We start from the raw sequence: 20,688 nt of genomic DNA, 5'->3' as shown, positions 1-20,688 counted from the left end.
ATTGATATTTTATAGATTTAGAACTATAAACATGGTGAACCATAACCATAGGTCTTTTTATTAATTATTTTTTCCCTCTTTTAATTTAGACTATATTTTCATCCCAATTTCGCGACATAGTTTAGTTTCTCCATACCTTGAAAGCTAGATTGAATAGTCATCTCTCTGTGGATTTGACCCTACTTACCCTACTACATTGTTAGTTGGTTTTGTTAGGAATTTATTTTTGACAGGTGTACGACAACCTATCAAATTTTGGCGCCGTTGCCGGGGAGACAGCTTAATTTGATTTGACTTTTATTTTTTGGTTGAACTAAACTTGTATATATTTTTATTATTTATTTTGTATATAATTCCTTTTTGTTTAGCTCTGATTTGTCATCATGGAGTGGTATGATTATAATTCGTATGAGATGAATGATTTTAATTATCAGGGGCAATATGATTATAATTTAGGGAATTGTAATGCTAATATTTCTATGTTTGATACATCATATGATTATCAAAATTCACATAATAATTGCATGAATTCCTGTGAAATTTCTTATTACCCTAGTAAGTCTTATATGCCTGATTTTAATTCCTCTTACCAACCTCAAGTGGATAATTATTCTCAACCCAATTCATCGGAGTGTAGGGAACTTTTTAATATGATGAATGAGTTTATTGTTTATCAGCATGAAGAGATTAATGAATTGATGCATGATTGTCAACGTATTTCAAAATCTATTGAATTACTTGCTGTGCAACAATATACTAACCAAAGGTGATACATGATGATAATGATATTGGTTTTGAGGATTGTATTTCAGTGGAGGAAAGCACTAATTTGACTCATGATATTTACTCCCCATCAAATGAAAGTACAATATAGGAGAATAATTTCCCATCTATTTATGATTCTAATAGTGAAAATTTTTGGAGTGACGATATAGGGGTAGTGGAGAAGGAAGAACAACCAATTATCGTTGAAGATTTTATTGACAAGCTTATTCATGAGGATGAAGTTGAAGGTAAAAACATTTATGTTAAGCCTAACCCATCTCCCCTCGATATCCCGTTTTCCCATAGGCTTGATCTAGTTCCTTCATTCACTATGTCAAATCCTCCACACTTCCTCAAAATGTCTCCATTTCATGATACACTTGGTCATGTGGACCTTGATGATTATTTAAAAAGGTCTACATTGCCTAAGGGGCAAGCAGGGTTAAGGTGTATACATTCTTTTTCTTATTATTTTAACTTTTCTTCTTCTGATTATTTTTCTTTTATTTTTTCTAACCCCTTGTATTTCAAGATTTGTGTGCTTGCTATCAAGCCATATGTGGTGCTCAATGATATGTTTGCAGGGGCGTATGGTAAGTTACTAAAGGCATTGGATTCTTCCGATTGACAAATTGAGTAGGGTCGTGCGGGACCTTAAAAAACAGCGCTAATTGGGAGGCAACCCAATTTTCTTTGTTTTTTTATTTCAATTTTTTTTCATTATTTAAATAATAATGCTAATGTGTGTTCTAGTGATGACGTCTTTTTCTAGGTACAAACATCGCTAAGTTCCTTGGCTACGTTGGCTACCCAATTACAACTACCAATTGTGGTGGAGGTGTCTATAACCTTTGACTTTCCCTTCGCTTACCCACCCCTTTGTGGAGTTGTGCCTCTTTGCTCACATTGAGGACAATGTGATGTTTAGCTTGGGGGAGGATGAATGCCATCATTACTCTGTGCATGTTAGCTGTGTTTTAATTTAGTTTTTATTGCTTTGTAGGTGTTGTATGGTTTGTACCATTCGTTAGGAGTGGGAGTTTACATACAACGAAAAACAATATATTGCTTTCTGAGTTTTTTTTAGTTGTTTTGATAGTGCATACTTGTGTCTATTTTTCATATTTTTGACTTCGAACCGTGTGCGGATTTGATTTGACTCTCTTGAGCTTCTTTTGATCTTAGTTATAATTCAAAAATTCAGTCGGTCTGTGCTATACATTGCTAACTGCTTGGCATTATGTGAATCAATTGACTGGTTTGTGGAAAGATCGGTTGTCCCATATCAAGTATAGCTACCCAATTCTCTTGTTAGGTCACCTTACTTTGTGTTTGTGTGATTGATGCAATTTGTTATTTCAATGACTTTGGCTTGAGATTTACTAGTAATTTGATTATGATTCACGCATGCCGCACATGATAAAGGCCATGTTCTTTAGGTAACCTTCAAATGATATATAGATACATTTGTTCCCTTTGCTCACCCATGTTGTTGCCTTGTCCATTTATTGATATATAGCTACATTACAAGCCACTTTAGCCCCATTGGTTACTATTCCCAAGTCTAGCTAGCTTGGGGAGCTTATTGATGTGGTGTCGTTGTTTGTATGTCAAGCTTCAATTTATGCAAAACATGGTGGAATAAAGTTTGAAAAAAGGTGTATTTATAGTTGAGAAGTGTTACTTGAATAAAGAAGAAAAAAAAAGAATAAAAAGCTTGTTTATGTGTACTTCATTGAAACAACCAAAAGAATTGAAAGAAAAAGGCAAAGAAAAAGGAAAAAGAAAAAAAATAAAATTATTCATGACGATGTATAGTTGATTTCAATCTTGGTTTTTTATTATGTTTGGAGAAAGTTGGTGATGTCAATTGGAGTTAGATCATTATTTGACCGCGTTTATGTTTTTGTTCCCCAAGTTGGCTCTTTACTCACATTTTCCTAAATATTATCCTACCCCTTTACCTTTGCCCCATTACAAGCTTGTAAAGTCCTTTTGATCGGCATGTGTATTTTGTGATTGAGTGAACATTATTTCTTGCTATCGTCAAGTTACCCTTTGTTACATCAAATATTTATATTCTACAAGGTGTGCGGCGACTACTAGCTTGATGGGAAATCTTTTGTGGCCAATTTTGGTTTCAATTGTGGATCGTGATGTTAAGTGGTTCTATTTGTATCCGAGCTAAATTTTGGTCTTAATAACTTTGGTTTGATTGTTTGCTCGAGAGTCAGGTCGGTCTTATTCTGGTTCCCTGGAAGTCTTATTTGTCTTGTTTCTCCGTCTTGAGTCTAGTGTTGCTTGGGAACAAGCAACGGTTTAGCTTGGGGGAATTTGATGAATCACATTTATATAGGGTTTATAAGCACGTTTATGCTAAGTTTATAGTTGCTTTTTAGGTCTTTTAGTCGCTTTTTTGGTCGTAAATACATAAGTTGTTTGTTTTGTTCTCTATTACGCTCCGTTTGTGTTTTTCTTAATGTTTCAGGTGATTTGATAGACATTTGGGCGCTTTCGTAGTGTTTGGAGTTGGTTCGGATGATATTTGGATGGAAGCCGATGAATTGAGTTTATTAATTGGAGATCCCGTGTTTGTGGATGTTGATTTTGATTAATATGTGCATGAGACATGAATATAGCATTCACAAGGGTCGTTATGTACTTTACGGAAATGAATTTGAGTTAGAAACGAAGAAAAACGAAGGTTTGCAAAGTATCAAAAATGACCTTTGCTCACTATTTTGATAATATCTTGAGTTCTACATATTGGATTGAAGCGATTCAAGATGCATTGGAAACTAGACTTGGAGAGCTTTCCAATTATAGGTCACACGCCTCAAGAAAATTTCTAGAACGGAAGTTATAGGCGTTTGAATCCAAGTAATGCAGTCAGCCACCCGCGGGATGTTGCTGCGCCCCTATCCCGCGACCACTCGACACCAGCCGCAGCTACTGCCAGCCCGAAGCCGCCAGCCTGCGCCCGCAGGTCTGGTCGAGCAGCCTTGAAGTCTCGAGTAGCTTTTTCATTCCACATCGTCACAAGTCTACCGGTCACGTCATCTTCTATCATCCAATAATAATTCAACTTATGTAATCTTTATTTTCTTATTTCTTTTCTTTATTTATTTTTAGATTAGAATTTAGAAAGTTTATAAATACTTGAAGGGATTATTATTTTTCCCTTAGGCCGTTTTTACGTTCGTTTTCTTAGCCCTAGTTTTCTCATGGGCAACTCCATGGATTCTCCATGGATTGTTCTTGAGTTTATTAATTTTATTCATTGAGGTAATTTTATTTCTTTATTTTAATTATGCTTTCTTTATTAGATTTAGATTTAATTATTTCTTTCATGTTTGAGTAGTTTAATTTCTAGGGTTTGGGAATCCATGTTTATACTTTAATTCTTGATTGATATTATTTATGATTTGATTATTGATATCTCTAATTGATAGTGTTTTTCTTATTAACCTTGTAACCTGATCAATTGTTTGATTAATTATTGTTAATAAGAGTTTGAATCGAAAGATCTTACTTTTAGAGGCTTACCTACAATTAGCAATTCTGATTATGTTAGCGACCGAACTATATATGTTGAATTGAGAGCGTTAAGACCCGACCGTAGGCTTAGAAATTGCTCTAGATAATTGATTGATTGAATTGTTATTGATATTTGATAGATTTAGAACTATAAACATGGTGAACCATAACCCTAGGTCTTCTTATTAATTATTTTTTCCCTCTTTTAATTTAGACTATATTTTCATCCCAATTTCGCGACATAGTTTAGTTTTTCCATACCTTGAAAGCTAGATTGAATAGCCATCGCTCTGTGGATTCGACCCTACTTACCCTACTACATTGTTAGTTGGTTTTGTTAGGAATTTATTTTTGATAGGTGTACGACAACCTATCAATGGGTCCGTGTTTTTTAGGGTGGTGGTGGTGGTTTGGGTGGGAAGTGATGGACTGATCACTGATGGTGGTGGGTAGTAGCGTTGGGTATAGTTGGTTTGGGTGGTGGGATAACTGGTTGTGGGGTACAGGATGTGGGTGAATTTTTTTATTTTTTTTTTTTAACTTTTTAGCGACCGCCTTTAGCCGTCGTTAATTCTTAAAATTGCGACTGCTTATAAAAACGGTCGTAAATTTTAATTTTTTCGACCGTTTCCCTTGCGGTCGTTGTAAATATTAAAAACGGTGGCAATAAATCTGCGACCGTTAAACGGTCGTAATAATTTTTTTTTGCGACCAAGGAAATAACGACCACCCCTTTACGACCGTTGATGGTCGCAAAAATGAATTGCGACCGTTTTTGCTATTTTCTGCGACCATTAAAGACGGTCGGCCGGTCGCAAAAACCTTACTTTTTAGCAGTGTAATACTTCGTAATTATTAAGTGTAATGTTCATAATAATTAAACATGATTTGATTTTTACAAAAATGACTCCTACGGAGTATCTTTTAGTTGACGTTATTTATCTCTACTATTTTTTTGTAGTCCCAATTTGATTGTTATACTACTCACGTACATACACTCCTTTGACATGTGTTGCACACTACTTGCACAGTTGCACCTTATACATAAGCTTAAAAAAACAATCATATATACTTAGTAGAATCATGTCCATGTATAGTTTTTGAATGTTAATTTTAATTTTAATAAATTTGTACTTGTTGATAATTAAATATTTTAGTGGTCACAATTCCATATTAGTGAATTGAATGTGCTAATAAAAATAAAGCACTTACAAATACACTAAGCATCTGTTTATTTTTACTAAAGTGAGTTTAACTGAATTGATTGTAGTGGAATGGAACTGAATAGAGCAGAAATGAATATTATATGAGAGATGGAAATTAGGAGCTGAACTGAATTGAACTGAAATTAAGCTGAGGTGAATAAACCCTAAAGAGTACATGTATTACTAAAATGATTGTCAATAGGAGTAGTACAAGCATATTAAATGGACAATTAAAGTAATTAAAAAAAGAAAGAAAGGAAAAAAAACATTTGACATAGACACCAAATCATCTTGTTATGACCACCCTCCAATTCTCCATCTCAGTGCAAAATACGAGAAACTAAGAGAGAGTATTATAAACTCCTGAGTGAACGATACACCTATAAACATTTTGTTCTCATTTTGATAATTATTTTTCATTTAATCATCAAATAAAAAGCAAAAACTAATTTTGGTTTAGTTGGGTGCACGAAACACCCGTTTATAAAATATTTCAACTAGTTAGGAAAGGTGATAAAGTTAGCCAGCCCTGAAAATTGGCATGTCTGGCAAAATATTTGGGCTTTAGGCACAAAATTCAGTTGATCGAGTTTGGGCCGACTAAGCCCAATTTTTAAAACACTTGAAATTTGAACATCCTGAAAAATTATTTTTTGGCCTAACTTGGGAGATAGCGGATTTGGTTATAACCTTTTTTGACTCAAACTTGGTCCCTTATAAAGGTCCGATTAAGGCCTTGTTCTTTTGAGTTTCTGAGCAGGGCAGAGCGGAACATACTTCAGTAGAATAGGGCAGAACATTTTAGAGCAGAGCTAGGCTTCCACAACCTGCAGAGCAGAGTAGAGTAAGTTTTAGCAGAGTAAAGCAAGACAGGACAGAGCAGAATAGGACAGAATAGAGCATAACAGCTCTAAAGAACAAGAACTAAGTCACCTTTTTAACCTAGACCCGAATTGACTCGGCCCATGATTAGTTCTATGACAAATACTAGCAACATCTTCATTGCAAACTTTTATTTGTTAACAAACAAAAATAGTAAAACGACAAAGGTAGACCGAACCTAGATAAACCATGAAAATGGGCCAAAATAGTAACTACTCGTAGTAGCCCATCAAATTAAAACCATCGGCCCCAAAAAAAACCCTAATTTTTTCCATCTTCTTTAAATACTCAAAAATCAAAATAATTGTTAGTATTCTTACACTTCTGTTCTTAGTCGCCGTTTTCAATTCTTCTATCTCTGTTTTTTCTAATTTCTTCGATCAATTTTTTGGTTTCTGAATATTGAGAAAAAATAGCAGGAATTGTGTGTATCGACGTAGTGCATTATATGCATTAATTAGTCGAAAGATTTTCCTGCAATATCTAATTTCAGGGGAGGATGGGCAGTTGTGTTTCATCCTTTTGTTGATTCTTTTCAACAATCATCTTCCCTATATTTTTAATTTAATTGAATTAAAATGATTGATTTTTGTTTTTTTCTGGGTTTTATTTGGTGAATTATAAGATGAATGAATTAATTTGTGTTTTAATTGATAAATTAGAAGAAGAGATGGATGTGATGATTATTTTCCCAGATGATCGAAGCTGAATAAACTGTGCTATTTTAATTCTCTTTTGAGAATTCAAGCCAGAATTCTAATCCATCTTTTTAAAATTATTTATATGAATATGAATATAAAGTGGCATTAAAAAGAACGATTAAAGGATGTAATGACGGTTAAATTTGAGGATTTTGTGCTAATTTCCGGAAAAATAATGCAATAAGAACAATATTATTTCATAAATCAAGCCATTATTACGGAGTATTGATCTAAATATTTGAAATCAACTGTGAGTATATTGAATTTTGTTAATGTTTTGATACTTGAATAATTATACTCTGTTAATATTTGCATGATCGTGTTAAATCATTGCAAATAATATGAAACGGAGGTAACAACTTTGATATGGACTATAGCACTTTGAGAGTATTGTAGAAAATAAGCTACTCGTTTCTCAATTTAGTGAAAATTTAGCAGGAATTATATATATTGACATAGTGCATTTTGTGCCCTAATTAGTCGAAAGATTTTCCTGCAATATTCAGGGGAGGATGGGCAGTTGTGTTTCATTCTTTTGTTGATTCTTTTCAACAATCATCTTCCCTACATTTTTTATTTTGTTGAACAATTTTGTGTTCTGAATTTCTGGAAACAATTATGAGATGATTTGATGGTTATTTACCCAGATGATGGAAGTTGATTAATCTGTGCTAATTTTATTCTCTGTTGAGAATTCAAGCCAAAATCCTGATCCATGTTAATATCGGAGATTAACTGGGCTCCCTCAATTAAAAGTGATAGATTGTTTCACTATTTTGACGAAAAAATTATACCGAAGTATGATGTAATTACTGTAGAATTTGTAAATAATCAAACGGAGTACTTTTATTAATACTAACGTAAAAAGGACAAAGTAATCCAGTGACTGAAGAAAATTTAGGAAAATGATGTAGGGAGAACCTAAAATAATTACAAGTACAAAGCTAAATACACTAATTGATCCTTATTTTTGTTGTAAATTACAATGAAATTATGAATTGTTGTCCTGAGGTTTCAAAAAAAAAAAAAAAAAAAAAAAAAAGAATTGTTGTCTTGAACTAGTTATGTTCCTTTGTGGTGGTCTCTATATTGGTTAGTGTTGAGCAATCTCTTACACAAATACTATCCTTATGATTTCGACCACGCCTACGTGCAATGCGTGCGTCTCTTAGCTTTGTATTCCTAAGGTGCTATTGAAGACATGTACATAGCCACTGTCAAAGTTTATTTGTTGAGGCTAGTTTAACTCGAAATTTCAAACCAATAAATTAAGATAAAAGAGATGGAGACTGACTAAAGGAAATAACCCAAATTGATTGAATCATTTTTTTTTTTTGAACCAAATTGATTGAATCATCTAATAATGGAGATAGATCTGAATATCAGTTTTGAGACTTTTGACTAGTCCTTCCTCACATTGCAATTACAAATGACTCCACCACAAGAGTATACTTCCCCGTTTGTCAAAAATGTGTATCATTTTGAATTTTTACAATATTTAAACACTAACTTGACAAGATTCTATCACTATTATACAAGGTTAATCTGTTTACTTTTGTAACACTAAATCAAAGTCATTAATAGTGAAAATTGTGCATTGAAATCGTGAAAGTCAAAGCGTATTGAGAAGGGATGAAGTAAACTAATAGATACAATCATAATTGGGATCTTGTTCACTATCTGTAGTGCAAATAAAATAAAGTCAGCATGTGAAAGTTTGGCTTTATTTCAATCAAAATTTCATAAGTCAACGGTATACCACTATACCAGCTAGCCAACTTGGAAGTTCAGATTCCTAGACTTGGAAGTTCAAGCACAAATTCACTTGTTTTCTAACAAAAACTAAAACTTTTGAGTCATTTTCTGAATCACTACATATACAAGACATTATAAGCTTGCTAAAAACACCCAACAAAAAGGTCAGTCAGTCACTTTATTTCATTTTCCACTTTTGTTCTTTTTTCACATTTAGTCCTGCTTAATCTTATTTCCCTTGATTACATTCCCACTTCATTTTTGTGGCTTATTATGCTTATTGAATCTAACACTTCCTCGATAGATATATAAAATAAAACAGCGTACTTGTGCATGTGGGATATTGTTTGATTCATCTAGTTGCTCGTTTTATCAACTTTCTAAGGTTGTTAAGGACTTAAGGGGGATATAGGGTGTTACAAGCCTGAGAATAGACATATAAATGAAGATTCAGTATGTGGTTTTTGGACTTTGGAACATTCAAGTTTTTCGTCATTTGTTCAATTTTGCATTCTCCTTAGAGGATTACTACACAGACTATTTTGATCCTCAACCTTTAGTCTTTGTACAAACGGTTTCCTGAAATCGAAAGGCATTGCAGTAGTATTCTGTCTTCAGGATCTAAACTGATGCTGAATGATGCTAAGGTTGAAAGTATCAAGAATGAGCTTTCTTTCTGTAATGGTGATTGGGATCAAGAGAACAATGGATTATACCCTCTAATGCCTTTCGATGCAGCTGATTTGCCCCCCGGAACAGGCTCAGCCTCTTTAAGCCTGATAAATTTCGAGGTCAAGGATGTAAAGTCACTTGATGATGTGCAGAATGGAGTTGGTGTAGGTGGGGTTATGTCTATAGGAATAACAAAGAGTAAGTCTTTTAGTGCTGATCACAGAACAATGTTCTCTATGAATCCCGGTATGTCTGTTCTGACAATAGTCTTTGAGGGTGTGTATGTTGAAACAAAAGAGAATGCAGGGGAGAGATTGTTGTGTATGTTGGGAAATACAACATTGCCTACTCGAAGATGGCTCGTGGACTGGCAGAACGCATACTGGAACTGGGGACATGAAAATTGTTGCCCTGATCTTGTGCAAGATGATCAGTTGGTACTTGTTCTTAAGTACCCGAAGATATCTAATTTGACTGCACGGGGCATTCAGGGAGAGATGATGAGTATGCACAAAAGATCGAGTTTTAAATTTTTTGATAAGGTCCTTATATCTTCCCGGGTGGGTTGGTTCTCAGATTATCAGTTCAGTCCAAGTAAATCAAGTTCTTGTAATACGTATGCTCATCAAGAGGAGCTGATGGAAACAAACAGTTTCAGTGCTTCGAATTTCTGTAAAATATTCAGGGAAATGTCGAATGAGGTTTTTAACATCTTGCCTGATCAATACACAAACTACAGTCCCACTGAGAATGGGAAACTAGGCCCCTTTGTGCTAGGGAAAGAGGTTGTGTCTGTTGACAAGAATTATAAAAATGTAAAGCTTATGATACGGAATGTCAAGTGCAAGAACGCGAGTTCTGATGGAAAAACAAGTAATGCAAAGGTGTCAGCGGTGTTCAGATTGGTTCCAACACTAGTAAACCGTGACACAGCATCATCCAGGACTGGTTTTTCAGGCATGACACTATCGGCTGAGGGCACATGGGATGCCTCCACAGGGAGGCTGTGTATGGTTGGATCTGTTCCAAAAGGAATGGAAGCTAAAGTTTCTATGTACTTTCCTCGAGCACTAACCATTAGGCAGAGAAGTATTGTGTATGGAAGCATAGAAGGCTTATTCTCACCTTTGCATTTAAACTTTATTCCGAAACCCAGCCATCTAGAATTTAGATATGGTTGGTATGCTGGCTCTTATTTGTCATACAATTACTCACAAATCAAGCAGGCTGATGAGTTTAGGAAACGAAGCCAGTCAAACAGCATCATCCGTTTATCTCAGCAGTCTGTTTTAAGGTATCCAACAATTCAAGCAGCAGGAGGGGTCTTTGCTCTCTCTCAAATCTATGACCTCACAGGTGAATTATACATTGATACAGAAGTTGCTTTTGTATCTGGTGTATCAATCAAGCTGGAAGTGCTCTCTATAGGTTCATATATGACTTCATGTATAAAGTTAATCATGGAGGGATTTTGGCAGATGCTAAAACATTATTCAATAATGACGGTCTCCTGAATGTTTCAGTGCAGTTGACAGTCTTTGAAAAGCCCCCTGAAACTTCTAGCACAAGACGAAAAACTTTCACTACTAAGTTCGCAGAAGGGCTCTATGATCCTCGTACTGGGATGATGTATTTGATTGGGTGTGGACCGGCTAACACAGTTGTTCATGTTGAACAGGGTTTAGACTGCTTGATGGAAACAACAGTTCAGTACCCACCACAGAATTTTCGATGGTTGAGGGATCCAACAATTGAAATTGATGTAAAAAGCAAAAGATATACTGATGATCCCCTCTACTTCCTTCCAATGAGAATCACTAGCAAAACAATTGCATACGACATATTCAAACAGGACAATCATGCAAGAGATGTGGCATTCCAGAAGATCTTTGAAGGAGTTCTTCAGGTTACAGTCCTTTTGGTGGAGATTGCTATTATATGGAGTCAACAGATTTACATGGACCAAAATACAGGCATTGCTTCTTCTGTCTCTCCTTACTTGTTTGCCTTGCGGATTTTTAGCTATTGTATTCTGCTAATCATTGGTAAAGAGATTCTATTGCCCTCAAAGGAAGCTGTCTCCTATCATCCATATGATCTTCTTGCATATCAACCAGTGTTAAAAGGGCTAGACTATGCTGCAAAGCTTCTTGCATTAACAGCTCTTTTTCTCACCACAAGGCTTTTTTGCAATGTTACTAAATCTACAACGAGGCTAAATGAAGAGGAACCTTCCAACACAACGCTTACCTTTGGTGACTGGCGCTACCTTCTTACCTTAATCAGGCGATTTATTTTTGTATATTTAGCTTTTCTTGCATTCGACTTGCTGTCTCCACTTAGGTAAGAAAAACACATGATGGAGATTGTTCAAGGCCAACTGGTTGGTTTGCTGACAGTATTTGGAAGCTGTTCTCGTAACCTGCCTCTCTCAGCCCACATTCTTGAAAGCTCGCATTGGAAGCACCAGGCCAAGTCTCTCCGAAAAATTTACTACATCGGGCTCCCATTGCTGCAGATTATGCTTAAAACCTATGATCATATCAGAAGCCCTATCTCTGACCCTTACACAACCAGAGAACCTGAATCTGAAGACCTTTTCTTACTTTCTGTTGACAATTTGGTTTTAATAAGCCAAGTGATATTAGTCCATGTTCAACAAAACTTCAATTGCTTTTGGCTTATCAACTGCTTAAAAGTTTGCCATCCTCGGAAACTGAAACAGCTGCTATTCAGATCAAGACCTCGATGACAACCTTCTCTTTTCAAGCCTGCCAATAGCTGGGGTGCTTCCTCCAGCAAACTTATTGAGAGTTTTCTTAAGATTGTAGCTGAATAAACTCAATTCTAGTTCTTTTAAGGACTTCTGTTTTCTTAAACCATTGATATTTTGTACTTCGTATTACTTTTTTCTGAACATAATGTGAAGTCACTACAGGCTTCATTCTGTTTTTAAGAAGGGTCAAGAGAGGCTCAACCGAATAACGAACACAGGTTTCAACTGTCAACTTTCTTTGTAACTGTCAGAGACTCTTGAGTAACAGCAAATTTGGTACAACTTAAAAGCAACATCTTTGAAAGTGAGTATATTCTTGACCCGAATAAAGAAAGAAAACTAGCAGAAGAATATTATAACTGTCACATATGACAACATTTTGATGATGGAAACATCTGATAGAAAGGTTGGTGAGTAGCTTTCCATATATTTAGAAAATATTTTCACGCAAAACACGAAGAACTTGTCGAAATTTCCAATGTCACATTGCGCCTTATTGTCAGCTCTTTGCCTTTCTTTATATCAATTAATAGAATTGTGAATTCAACCCATTGTTTTCCTCCAAAATAATTGTAAACTTCGAGTTCCTTTCGGATGCATTATAGTTTATTTTTCTAAGGAGGGAAAAGGAAAGAAGTAGGAATGATCTATTATAATTGTTTTGAGTATCACTTTCAGGCAACTTCATTCTTTACTATACACATTAGAACCATTCAAAGAAGCTATTAATTAACACTCCACTTGGTATAATTCTATCAAATTATAACTCTCGGTAGATTTAGCTTACGCAACAGATTAGACATTGTATATTCTTTGAGACTGCCTGCATTATATAATGATCACATACCGTGTATTAGTTTATACTCAGGAACAAAAAAAAATGAAGTCATTCATCTACTTTTCTCTTTAATAATTCATTAACCTTCTTGAAGAAGTCACCAAGAATTTATATAAATTGACCTAAAATAAAACTCATGTATTAATTCCACAACTAAATTCATGCTCTTCTCTGGTTTACCGAGGCACCAGAAAGATATAGGTTGATTTCTGTCTTGTTCTTAACAAGGAGAAATGGCCAAAAAGGTATTACATACTGTATTTAGTATAAACATATACATTGAAAGTCTTGCAATATTATTTTTCTTACTAAAGTTATTTTCCTTCTAATGATTTAAGTCTTTTCCGACTTACTGATGCAGAAAACTGTTCTGAAAGTAGACAACAGCAGCAAGAAAAGCCGGAAAGAGATACTTAAAGCAGTTGCCAAAGTTGAAGGTAAAAACAAACAAATTTTATGTTGTAACATTTTAAGCTTAAAACTTTGAATACAATCTCATATCAAAATCTGAATATGTTTATAAACAGGCGTAGAAAAACTGGAAATGGATATCAATAAGGGTACACTTACAGTTGTAGGAGAGGTTGAGCCAGTGCCACTTTTTAAGGCACTCAAGAAGATTGGACAGAGCCCAGAAATCATGAATGTAGGCCCGCCAAAACCGCAAAGATGTGGGCCATACTGCTACTGCAGCTCATGTCGATCATCCGGTGATCAACAGCAGAAAGAAGGGTGGAACTACCCTGCATATCCGTGCTCAGTACCCTGCAACAGATCTTGGTGCAAGCACTGTGAGTTGGTTGCGGTACAGTATCCTCCCTACTCTTATGATTCAGGGATGTGCTCAATTCAATGAGACATTCCCTCTGTTTCATGTAAAAACTTAGTATTTCTAATTCCTTGTTTCTTTCATTTCGAAAGTATGGTGTGGTAGTAGGGTGTACATATTTATATACTCGGAAATGTCGTAAACAAACATATAATACATTCAGTATTGGGCAAGTATTCTTATGTCTCATCTCTCATCTTGAAAAGATATTTGAAGACATGTGATAGTGTGTGCTGATTTTGGTAATGTTGTTAACCTATGGTATTAAGCAGTAGGCATTAAGTATGATTTTCATCTTGTGCCAACCAAACAACCACTACGGTGTCTAGCAGACTAACCATGCCATCCCCAATTTCCCACAAGGCCACAATCCTTGGTTTAATTACATCTAGTTTAAAAGTTTATTGAAGGCTCACACGAATGAAACGTACCAAACAATGAATGTATACAGAGCTGGGATCTGCTACAGAGCTAGTTTCTAATAAGATGGCTACTTCTCGGAGCACTAATTTGCAATCAGAAACAAATGATGCCAAAAAACACTCCTACCTTCCATTCCGTTAGAATATAGTGGTAATCTGAACCATTAACTATGACAGATATCTTTGAATATAACAAAGAATGGAAACCAAGTGTGACAAACAAAAAATGAAAGGTCAAAATTATTATAATACAACATACAAGTCGCTAATTAACCTAAAGACGGGTCATCTCTGTATAGGGTGCATCTCGCCGCATGGAGACTCGATTTACCACATAAACAGACAAACAGAAAGCAACCACTGAGAATAGAAGAGAGAAGGCAACAGCTGCATCCCAGGAGCTTGCTGTTGCAGTCCTGGCTCCAGTAAGTGTAGATCCTCCAGATATAAAATCCAACGGTAGCCAATCACAGCTTATCGTGTAATGTCCTGAGCCATGCCATGGTTTGCCGTCCTCTGGGTACCAAAAAGCTGCTGAGAACTTGCTCGTGTCACCAATCTTAAATTGAGCATCCTGCCATCACAAGAGGAACTTTTAGTTAAGTTTTGAAGGACATTTTATTTCACCGGTTGGCTTGTTGCCACTAAGCAAAACTTACCAATTTTTCATCAGTTTACTTGGACCCTAAATTCACATAATTTTACTAGAAAGAGTAGAAAAGGATCAAATGGCTCCAAAGATGCTAGCAGTCCTAGCACTTATGCAGCACAAACGGGCTGAAGAAATGGATAACAAACATGGTGGGAAGCATAATTAGTGTTTTTGGTGCAAATATAAGCTACAAGAGGTGATACCTATACTATAAGAAGACAGCTACTTTAATAACATGCTTCACACATGCATAGCACCATAAGTCCTCAAACTTTCCACACAGAGCTCCACATCCATCAACATCAACATTCATTAGCCTCAATAAAGGGCTCCATCAAGACAGGATAGGGGAGTCGATTGCATATTACCATAACCATGTTATAACAGGGGTTGTATCCAACTACCCCTTGATCCGAAACAAATGCCAAACACCCTAATGCGCCGTCAACATCATCAATAATAATCCAAAGCCAAATTGAAAAATCCTTTTGGATTTGTTGGAAAGGAAAATGATTACGCCTCAAATTATCATACATATTACAACAGTTAGCTTATAAAAGGATCACAGAATTCAAACCAATTCAACAGGCTTGAGCAACAGAGCTTAAAATAGCCAACTACAAGTTAAGTGTGTTGGTAAATAGCCAAGTAAAAGTTTCTGGAATTTTAATTTTGGAATTTGATGACATGGAAAATTTAGCAAAAGTACAGACCATAATTAAAGTATTCCAAACCACAAGGTTACTTAAATATGTCACTCTTCATTTGGAGTTCTAGAAGCACGCTTTATCAGTGAAGGAGAATGATGAAATACCTGTTGAAACCGATCCATGGTCCTCAAAGGCCTTGAAAATTCAAAGTAATAAGTTCCTTTTTTTCCATTAGATGCATATGGACTATCTTCATCCACAAAACCTATCAATGCAAGATCAAGTAATGGTTTAATCATCATACTCAAAAGTTCAAACTTATATTAAAGCTTATCTAATGAGTTAATAAATTTAACTATTACGCGCTTTAAATTTTCTGAGAAGATAATTGAAAGAAAGAATGAAACCTGAGTGAACATTGAGGCTGCTGTGCCACCAAGCTCCTTTCCAGTCATTCTGAGCAGTGTTATTGGTTCCTGAAGAGATGTCAGCATTAAAAAATATGTTCAAGCAAACACTACTAAAGTGGAACAGATGAAGATCACAGAGAAGCAAAAGCCATGGGAACATAAAAAAAGACTATCGCAGGTAGACGCAAGTCAATGAACATCTTCAATAAAATGGCACTCAACATGACCTTTATGAGGAATAATATTTAATTTTATTTTTAATAAAAAGGAAAGCATGAAAAACGTTATCAACCAGCCAGAAGAATTTAAATTTTGGAGCATGTGATGAAAGAATTCTGTCTCCTGTATTTTCAGCAGCCGAAAAGGTAAAAAGGGTTATTTAACCAAAAACAGCACCTAGGAGTTGCTAAGAGATTCAACATGATTCCTCTCCTCTACCCCCTCATCCCCTTCGTTTGTCAACAAAGAATAATTTTCAACTTTCAATGTTTTTGCACAAGTTACCTATAAATATGATCAGGAGGGGGGGGGGGGGGTGGGGGGAACCCATCGTTGATCACTAACATGAACTAAGAAATTGTCAGACAGAGCCTCGGAAGAGAATCCACAAGTACCATGATCATAAAAAATCAAAAAAGCATCTTTCATTAGTCATATGCAAATAATTTATTAAGTTGAACATCCAACCTGAGGGCCCAAGTCCATCAAGGTATCGACAGTGTGGGTTCCAGGAATAAACATCAACCAAATGACCAAATCTACACGAGAAAAATTAAGAGGTTCATTACGAGGTCCATCAAATAGCTTAGTTACTCACAATGAACACAAAGAATATAAATACTACACCTGTCACCGCCAGTTCCAACATCAACCAAGTTTCCACCATATAAACGTCCAGGAATAGCAGTTCCTATTGAAAAGTGCATAAGGTCAACTTCATAGCCGCGGCAAGTCTTATTGGTACAGGAATCAGGAGACTCTTTACAACCACCCATCTGATATACAAAGACATCTTTGGTGGTTACACTAACATGATAAAAGGAAAAAAATGGAAAACAGCAAGTCAATAAAGATGCTCACATTATGATAGGTAGCATTCTCACCAATCTGAAACAAGAGAGCAACAGATGGACATTTGTTACTATTGCTGCATTAACGCAAGTAAATAGTCAACAAACAGGTTGATAAAAAGTCAATAACTGAAAAACTAACAATTGAACTTTTAACCCACTATACAGTTTTTGCTTTACAATTCATTTCAATTAGACAGTGAACATCACTAAATTTATGCCGACACAACAGGTCATTAGCCAAACAAAAACTACAAGAATAATAAAATGAACAAAACAAAATGAAACATTAAGAAACAATCAAGATGACAATTTTAAGGACAAAAAACCAGTGCATATCCTGAAATAATTAAAAGTTAAGAACTCTCTTGCTACCATCAAGATTCAAGACTATAACAGGTCATTAGTAATATAAAATTTTACATGATATTATTGAGCAACAACATCAAACAAGACTAGCCTCAATCATTGTCCAATACTATGCATCTAGATATCAAATGCCAATATAAATTTTACAAGTGAGTGAAACGACCAAATTCCAAGCCTTTTCCAAGGAACCAAAGAAGCAATTTAAAGTTTAAAGTATGTTGAACAAGTTTTTCAAGTAACTAAGCTCAGGGTGTGGGAACAATTTACCACATATATCAATATTCCTATTGACCAGCATCTCCGATCAAATCGTTCCCATCAAATAAAGCGCATCTAAAATTAATCCGAGTCTTATGCTTATACATTTAAGTGGGGGAAAAAATGGCACTAAAGCCTAGCTTATTCAATTCACCTAATTTCACTTATTTCAGCAAATAGCAGTTTAGGATAGATAAGTTCCCATAAGGATTTTTAAGGCTACCCAAGTTCATTCAACAATTAAAATAAGTTCTAAAAAGTTCAGTTTAGAGAAAATCAGGTGATTAATATAACACACCCTTACTCTAGAAATGACAATTAGAACCTAATAATCAATAGTTTACCCTTGAGAGTAAGTATATTCTCCATCAACTTGTAACAAAAACAACACATCTTTGCCATCATGTAGTGCCTGCAAAATGTAAGTCAGAGATAGATCACTACCATCACTCAAAACTCGAACAACACAGCTCGAAAATCAAAACTGAATTCCAAACCCCAATTCAAATCAATATTACTTTGTATCAAACAACCCAAGAACCCAGAATAAATAAACCATCAAACTTCAAATCAAATATGAAAAGCAGAGTTTTCAAGATTCAATGACCACAAGAATCCACAATATACAGATCATTTAAGTTCAAAAAACACCCAATTTCTATAATTCTTGGCAACTATCACAACTCTAAGCAGCATTAAAATCCTAAATTGACAACAAAAACCCAAATCACTCAAAAATCCAGAAACCAAAATCAACCCACAATGCAAAAACAATCATACTCAAATCAAAAACCCCAAAACAAATTACAAAAAAAACATGAAATTTTCAAATCAAGATATACCTTAACAGTCATTTTACCACCCTTATAAGCATCATCTTCATGTGGGTCAAGAGCAGGCAATAAAGGAAAATCAAACCCACCAATGTCCTTCCATTCATCAGGGTGCCCATCAACAGTGACAACACCAGGTCGATACTCAGCGACGAGTTGGGTGGCCGAGTTGGATGACTCGCAACTCCACTCACCAGATTCGTTGTGCGAGTAAGCGAGTTGATATGAGAGGGTATGAATAGTTAGAAGAAATAGAAAAAAGGGTCGAAACATTAACATCCTTTTTCTGGAAAAAAAGTAGCACAAAATGAAGGAGATCTTTGAGTGCGATGAGAATCAATCAGGTGATGATAGTTGGGTAGTTGAGAATGGCGTAGGCAAGTTTTGTTGACTAATGTTGTTTTTTAATCTCAACTTTTACTCTTAATTTTGACTTTTCTTTTTGGTTAAGCATTTTAGCAGCCTAGTAGTGCAAATTACTTGTACTCTTTTGAAAGGAATTAATGGCCTTGTTTGGCAACTAGCTATTGGCGGTTGGCTGGTTCACTTGGCTTGTTTGACCAGCTGGAATGTTTGGCTGTTTATAATGGCTTTTGAAATTGGCTGTTTAAGCTAGTTGTTTATAAAAGTTTGGTAAACTAATTGTTGGTTGTTGGCTGTTTATTAGATAATTTCTGGGCCAACAAGCCAAAAGGCAACAAAAAAAGCCACTCAAAGCAGTTTTTCATTTTGACTTAAAAGCCAGCTTTTTCGCTGACTAAAAAGCCAATTACCAAACACATTTTTTGGCTATTTGACCACTTAAAAAAGCCAAAAGCCAAAAACTAACCAAAAAGCCATTAAAAAGTCAATTAACAAACATGGCCAATATGAATATAATTGAATTGAATAACAGTGCATTGCAATGAATTAAACCGAATTGGAGTGGATATGTATCTTTATTCATCTTATTCCGTTCTGAACAGATTGTTTATGTGTAAAGTAGCTAGAATTTTTTTAAAATGGTTGTTTCTTTTGAATTGAACTAGCCTTTTGGCCCGTTCGATGCACGGGTTCATATGTAGGTATGTTTTTCAGTAGTTGAAACTTTTGATATGAAATACGAAGTAATTGTTTCATTGCTAAAACTTAAAAAGAAAAAAATAATGAGTGTAGAATTGGGGAAAAAGATAAAGGAATTTAGTTACATATATATACATGAAGATTATAGGATATGAAATGATATATTGGTTTAAGTTATATTTTAAGTCTATTAGTTGAAAAGACAATTTTAATATTATTCAATTCATATGTTTATGTGATGTATATTAATTGGTTCAACTTTATTTTATTATGATGGAAATGAAACATTTTATTTTCTCAATTGAATTTGCAAGTTATAGAATGTATAAAGACTTAAACAAAAAGATTAAAAGGAGTAACATGTGTCATATGTGGTAGTGAGTGACTTGTGATGACATGTGTCATATGAAAAATTATGATTTGTGTTTTTAAATACTAAGTATAGATAGATATAGATTAATACTAATTGAATAAAGGTGAATTGTAATGAATTAAACATTTAAACTCATTGGATTGGAAATTCTTTGGTGCGTTACTCCGTTCTATATAAACTGTTATTTTATGTCTAAAGGTGAAGCTGCTAGAAATTTTTAGAAGGCTGTTTCTAGAATTCTTGCAAAATGTGATATTTAAGAGGTTTTTTAAGACAATTTCTTTTAAAAAAAATTTCCCACTTACATTTAAAAAAAAGAAAAAATGCATACAAAGCATTTTTGGATAGCAGTTGTAGTCTAGTGGAAAGGAAAAATATCTAGATTATAAAGTAGCAATTATTATCATTATGACCTAATAAGACTTTTTTTTTTTTTTTTTGACAAATATGATCCAAGGCTTCTTCTCTTCACCTTATAAAAATGAATTTCAAATCTAAGTTGAGATCAATTTAGATTAGTTCACATCAGTTATAATAAGGTCCAATAAGTCTAATAAGTTTAATAATATCTAATAGAGCCTGTTCTGTTCACCTTATTTTCACTTATTTCACGTATGATAAGTTCAGTT

The 20,688-nt window shown here is 34.8% G+C and overlaps 3 protein-coding genes across 3 annotated transcripts; 2 read left to right on the top strand and 1 right to left on the bottom strand.

Moving 5' to 3' along the window:
- Positions 1–383: 383 nt before the first annotated feature.
- On the top strand, positions 384–11,864 carry LOC110715619. The gene is made up of 5 exons (XM_021894208.1): positions 384–766; positions 910–1,212; positions 1,298–1,358; positions 9,406–10,945; positions 11,041–11,864. The coding sequence occupies exons 1-5, from the start codon at positions 384–386 to the stop codon at positions 11,862–11,864; spliced, it is 3,111 nt and encodes a 1,036-aa protein (XP_021749900.1).
- Positions 11,865–13,168: 1,304 nt separating this feature from the next.
- LOC110715480 lies at positions 13,169–14,194 on the top strand. Its single transcript, XM_021894062.1, has 3 exons — positions 13,169–13,376; positions 13,493–13,568; positions 13,659–14,194. Exons 1-3 carry the CDS (start codon positions 13,365–13,367, stop codon positions 13,985–13,987), a joined length of 417 nt encoding a protein of 138 aa, XP_021749754.1. The 5' UTR covers positions 13,169–13,364; the 3' UTR covers positions 13,988–14,194.
- A 189-nt stretch (positions 14,195–14,383) lies between these two features.
- Positions 14,384–19,046, bottom strand: LOC110715479. Its single transcript, XM_021894061.1, has 8 exons — positions 18,634–19,046; positions 18,136–18,203; positions 17,175–17,241; positions 16,941–17,089; positions 16,782–16,852; positions 16,092–16,160; positions 15,849–15,949; positions 14,384–14,956 (listed from the first exon to the last, which is right to left on the bottom strand). The coding sequence occupies exons 1-8, from the start codon at positions 18,901–18,903 to the stop codon at positions 14,657–14,659; spliced, it is 1,095 nt and encodes a 364-aa protein (XP_021749753.1). The 5' UTR covers positions 18,904–19,046; the 3' UTR covers positions 14,384–14,656.
- Positions 19,047–20,688: the final 1,642 nt, after the last annotated feature.

The sequence above is a fragment of the Chenopodium quinoa genome, unplaced genomic scaffold (assembly GCF_001683475.1).
Source record: "Chenopodium quinoa cultivar QQ74 unplaced genomic scaffold, ASM168347v1, whole genome shotgun sequence".
Classification (NCBI taxonomy): Eukaryota; Viridiplantae; Streptophyta; class Magnoliopsida; order Caryophyllales; family Amaranthaceae; genus Chenopodium; species Chenopodium quinoa.
The sequence above is the reverse complement of the archived record's forward strand: the minus strand, read 5'-3'. Positions and strand labels throughout refer to the sequence as shown.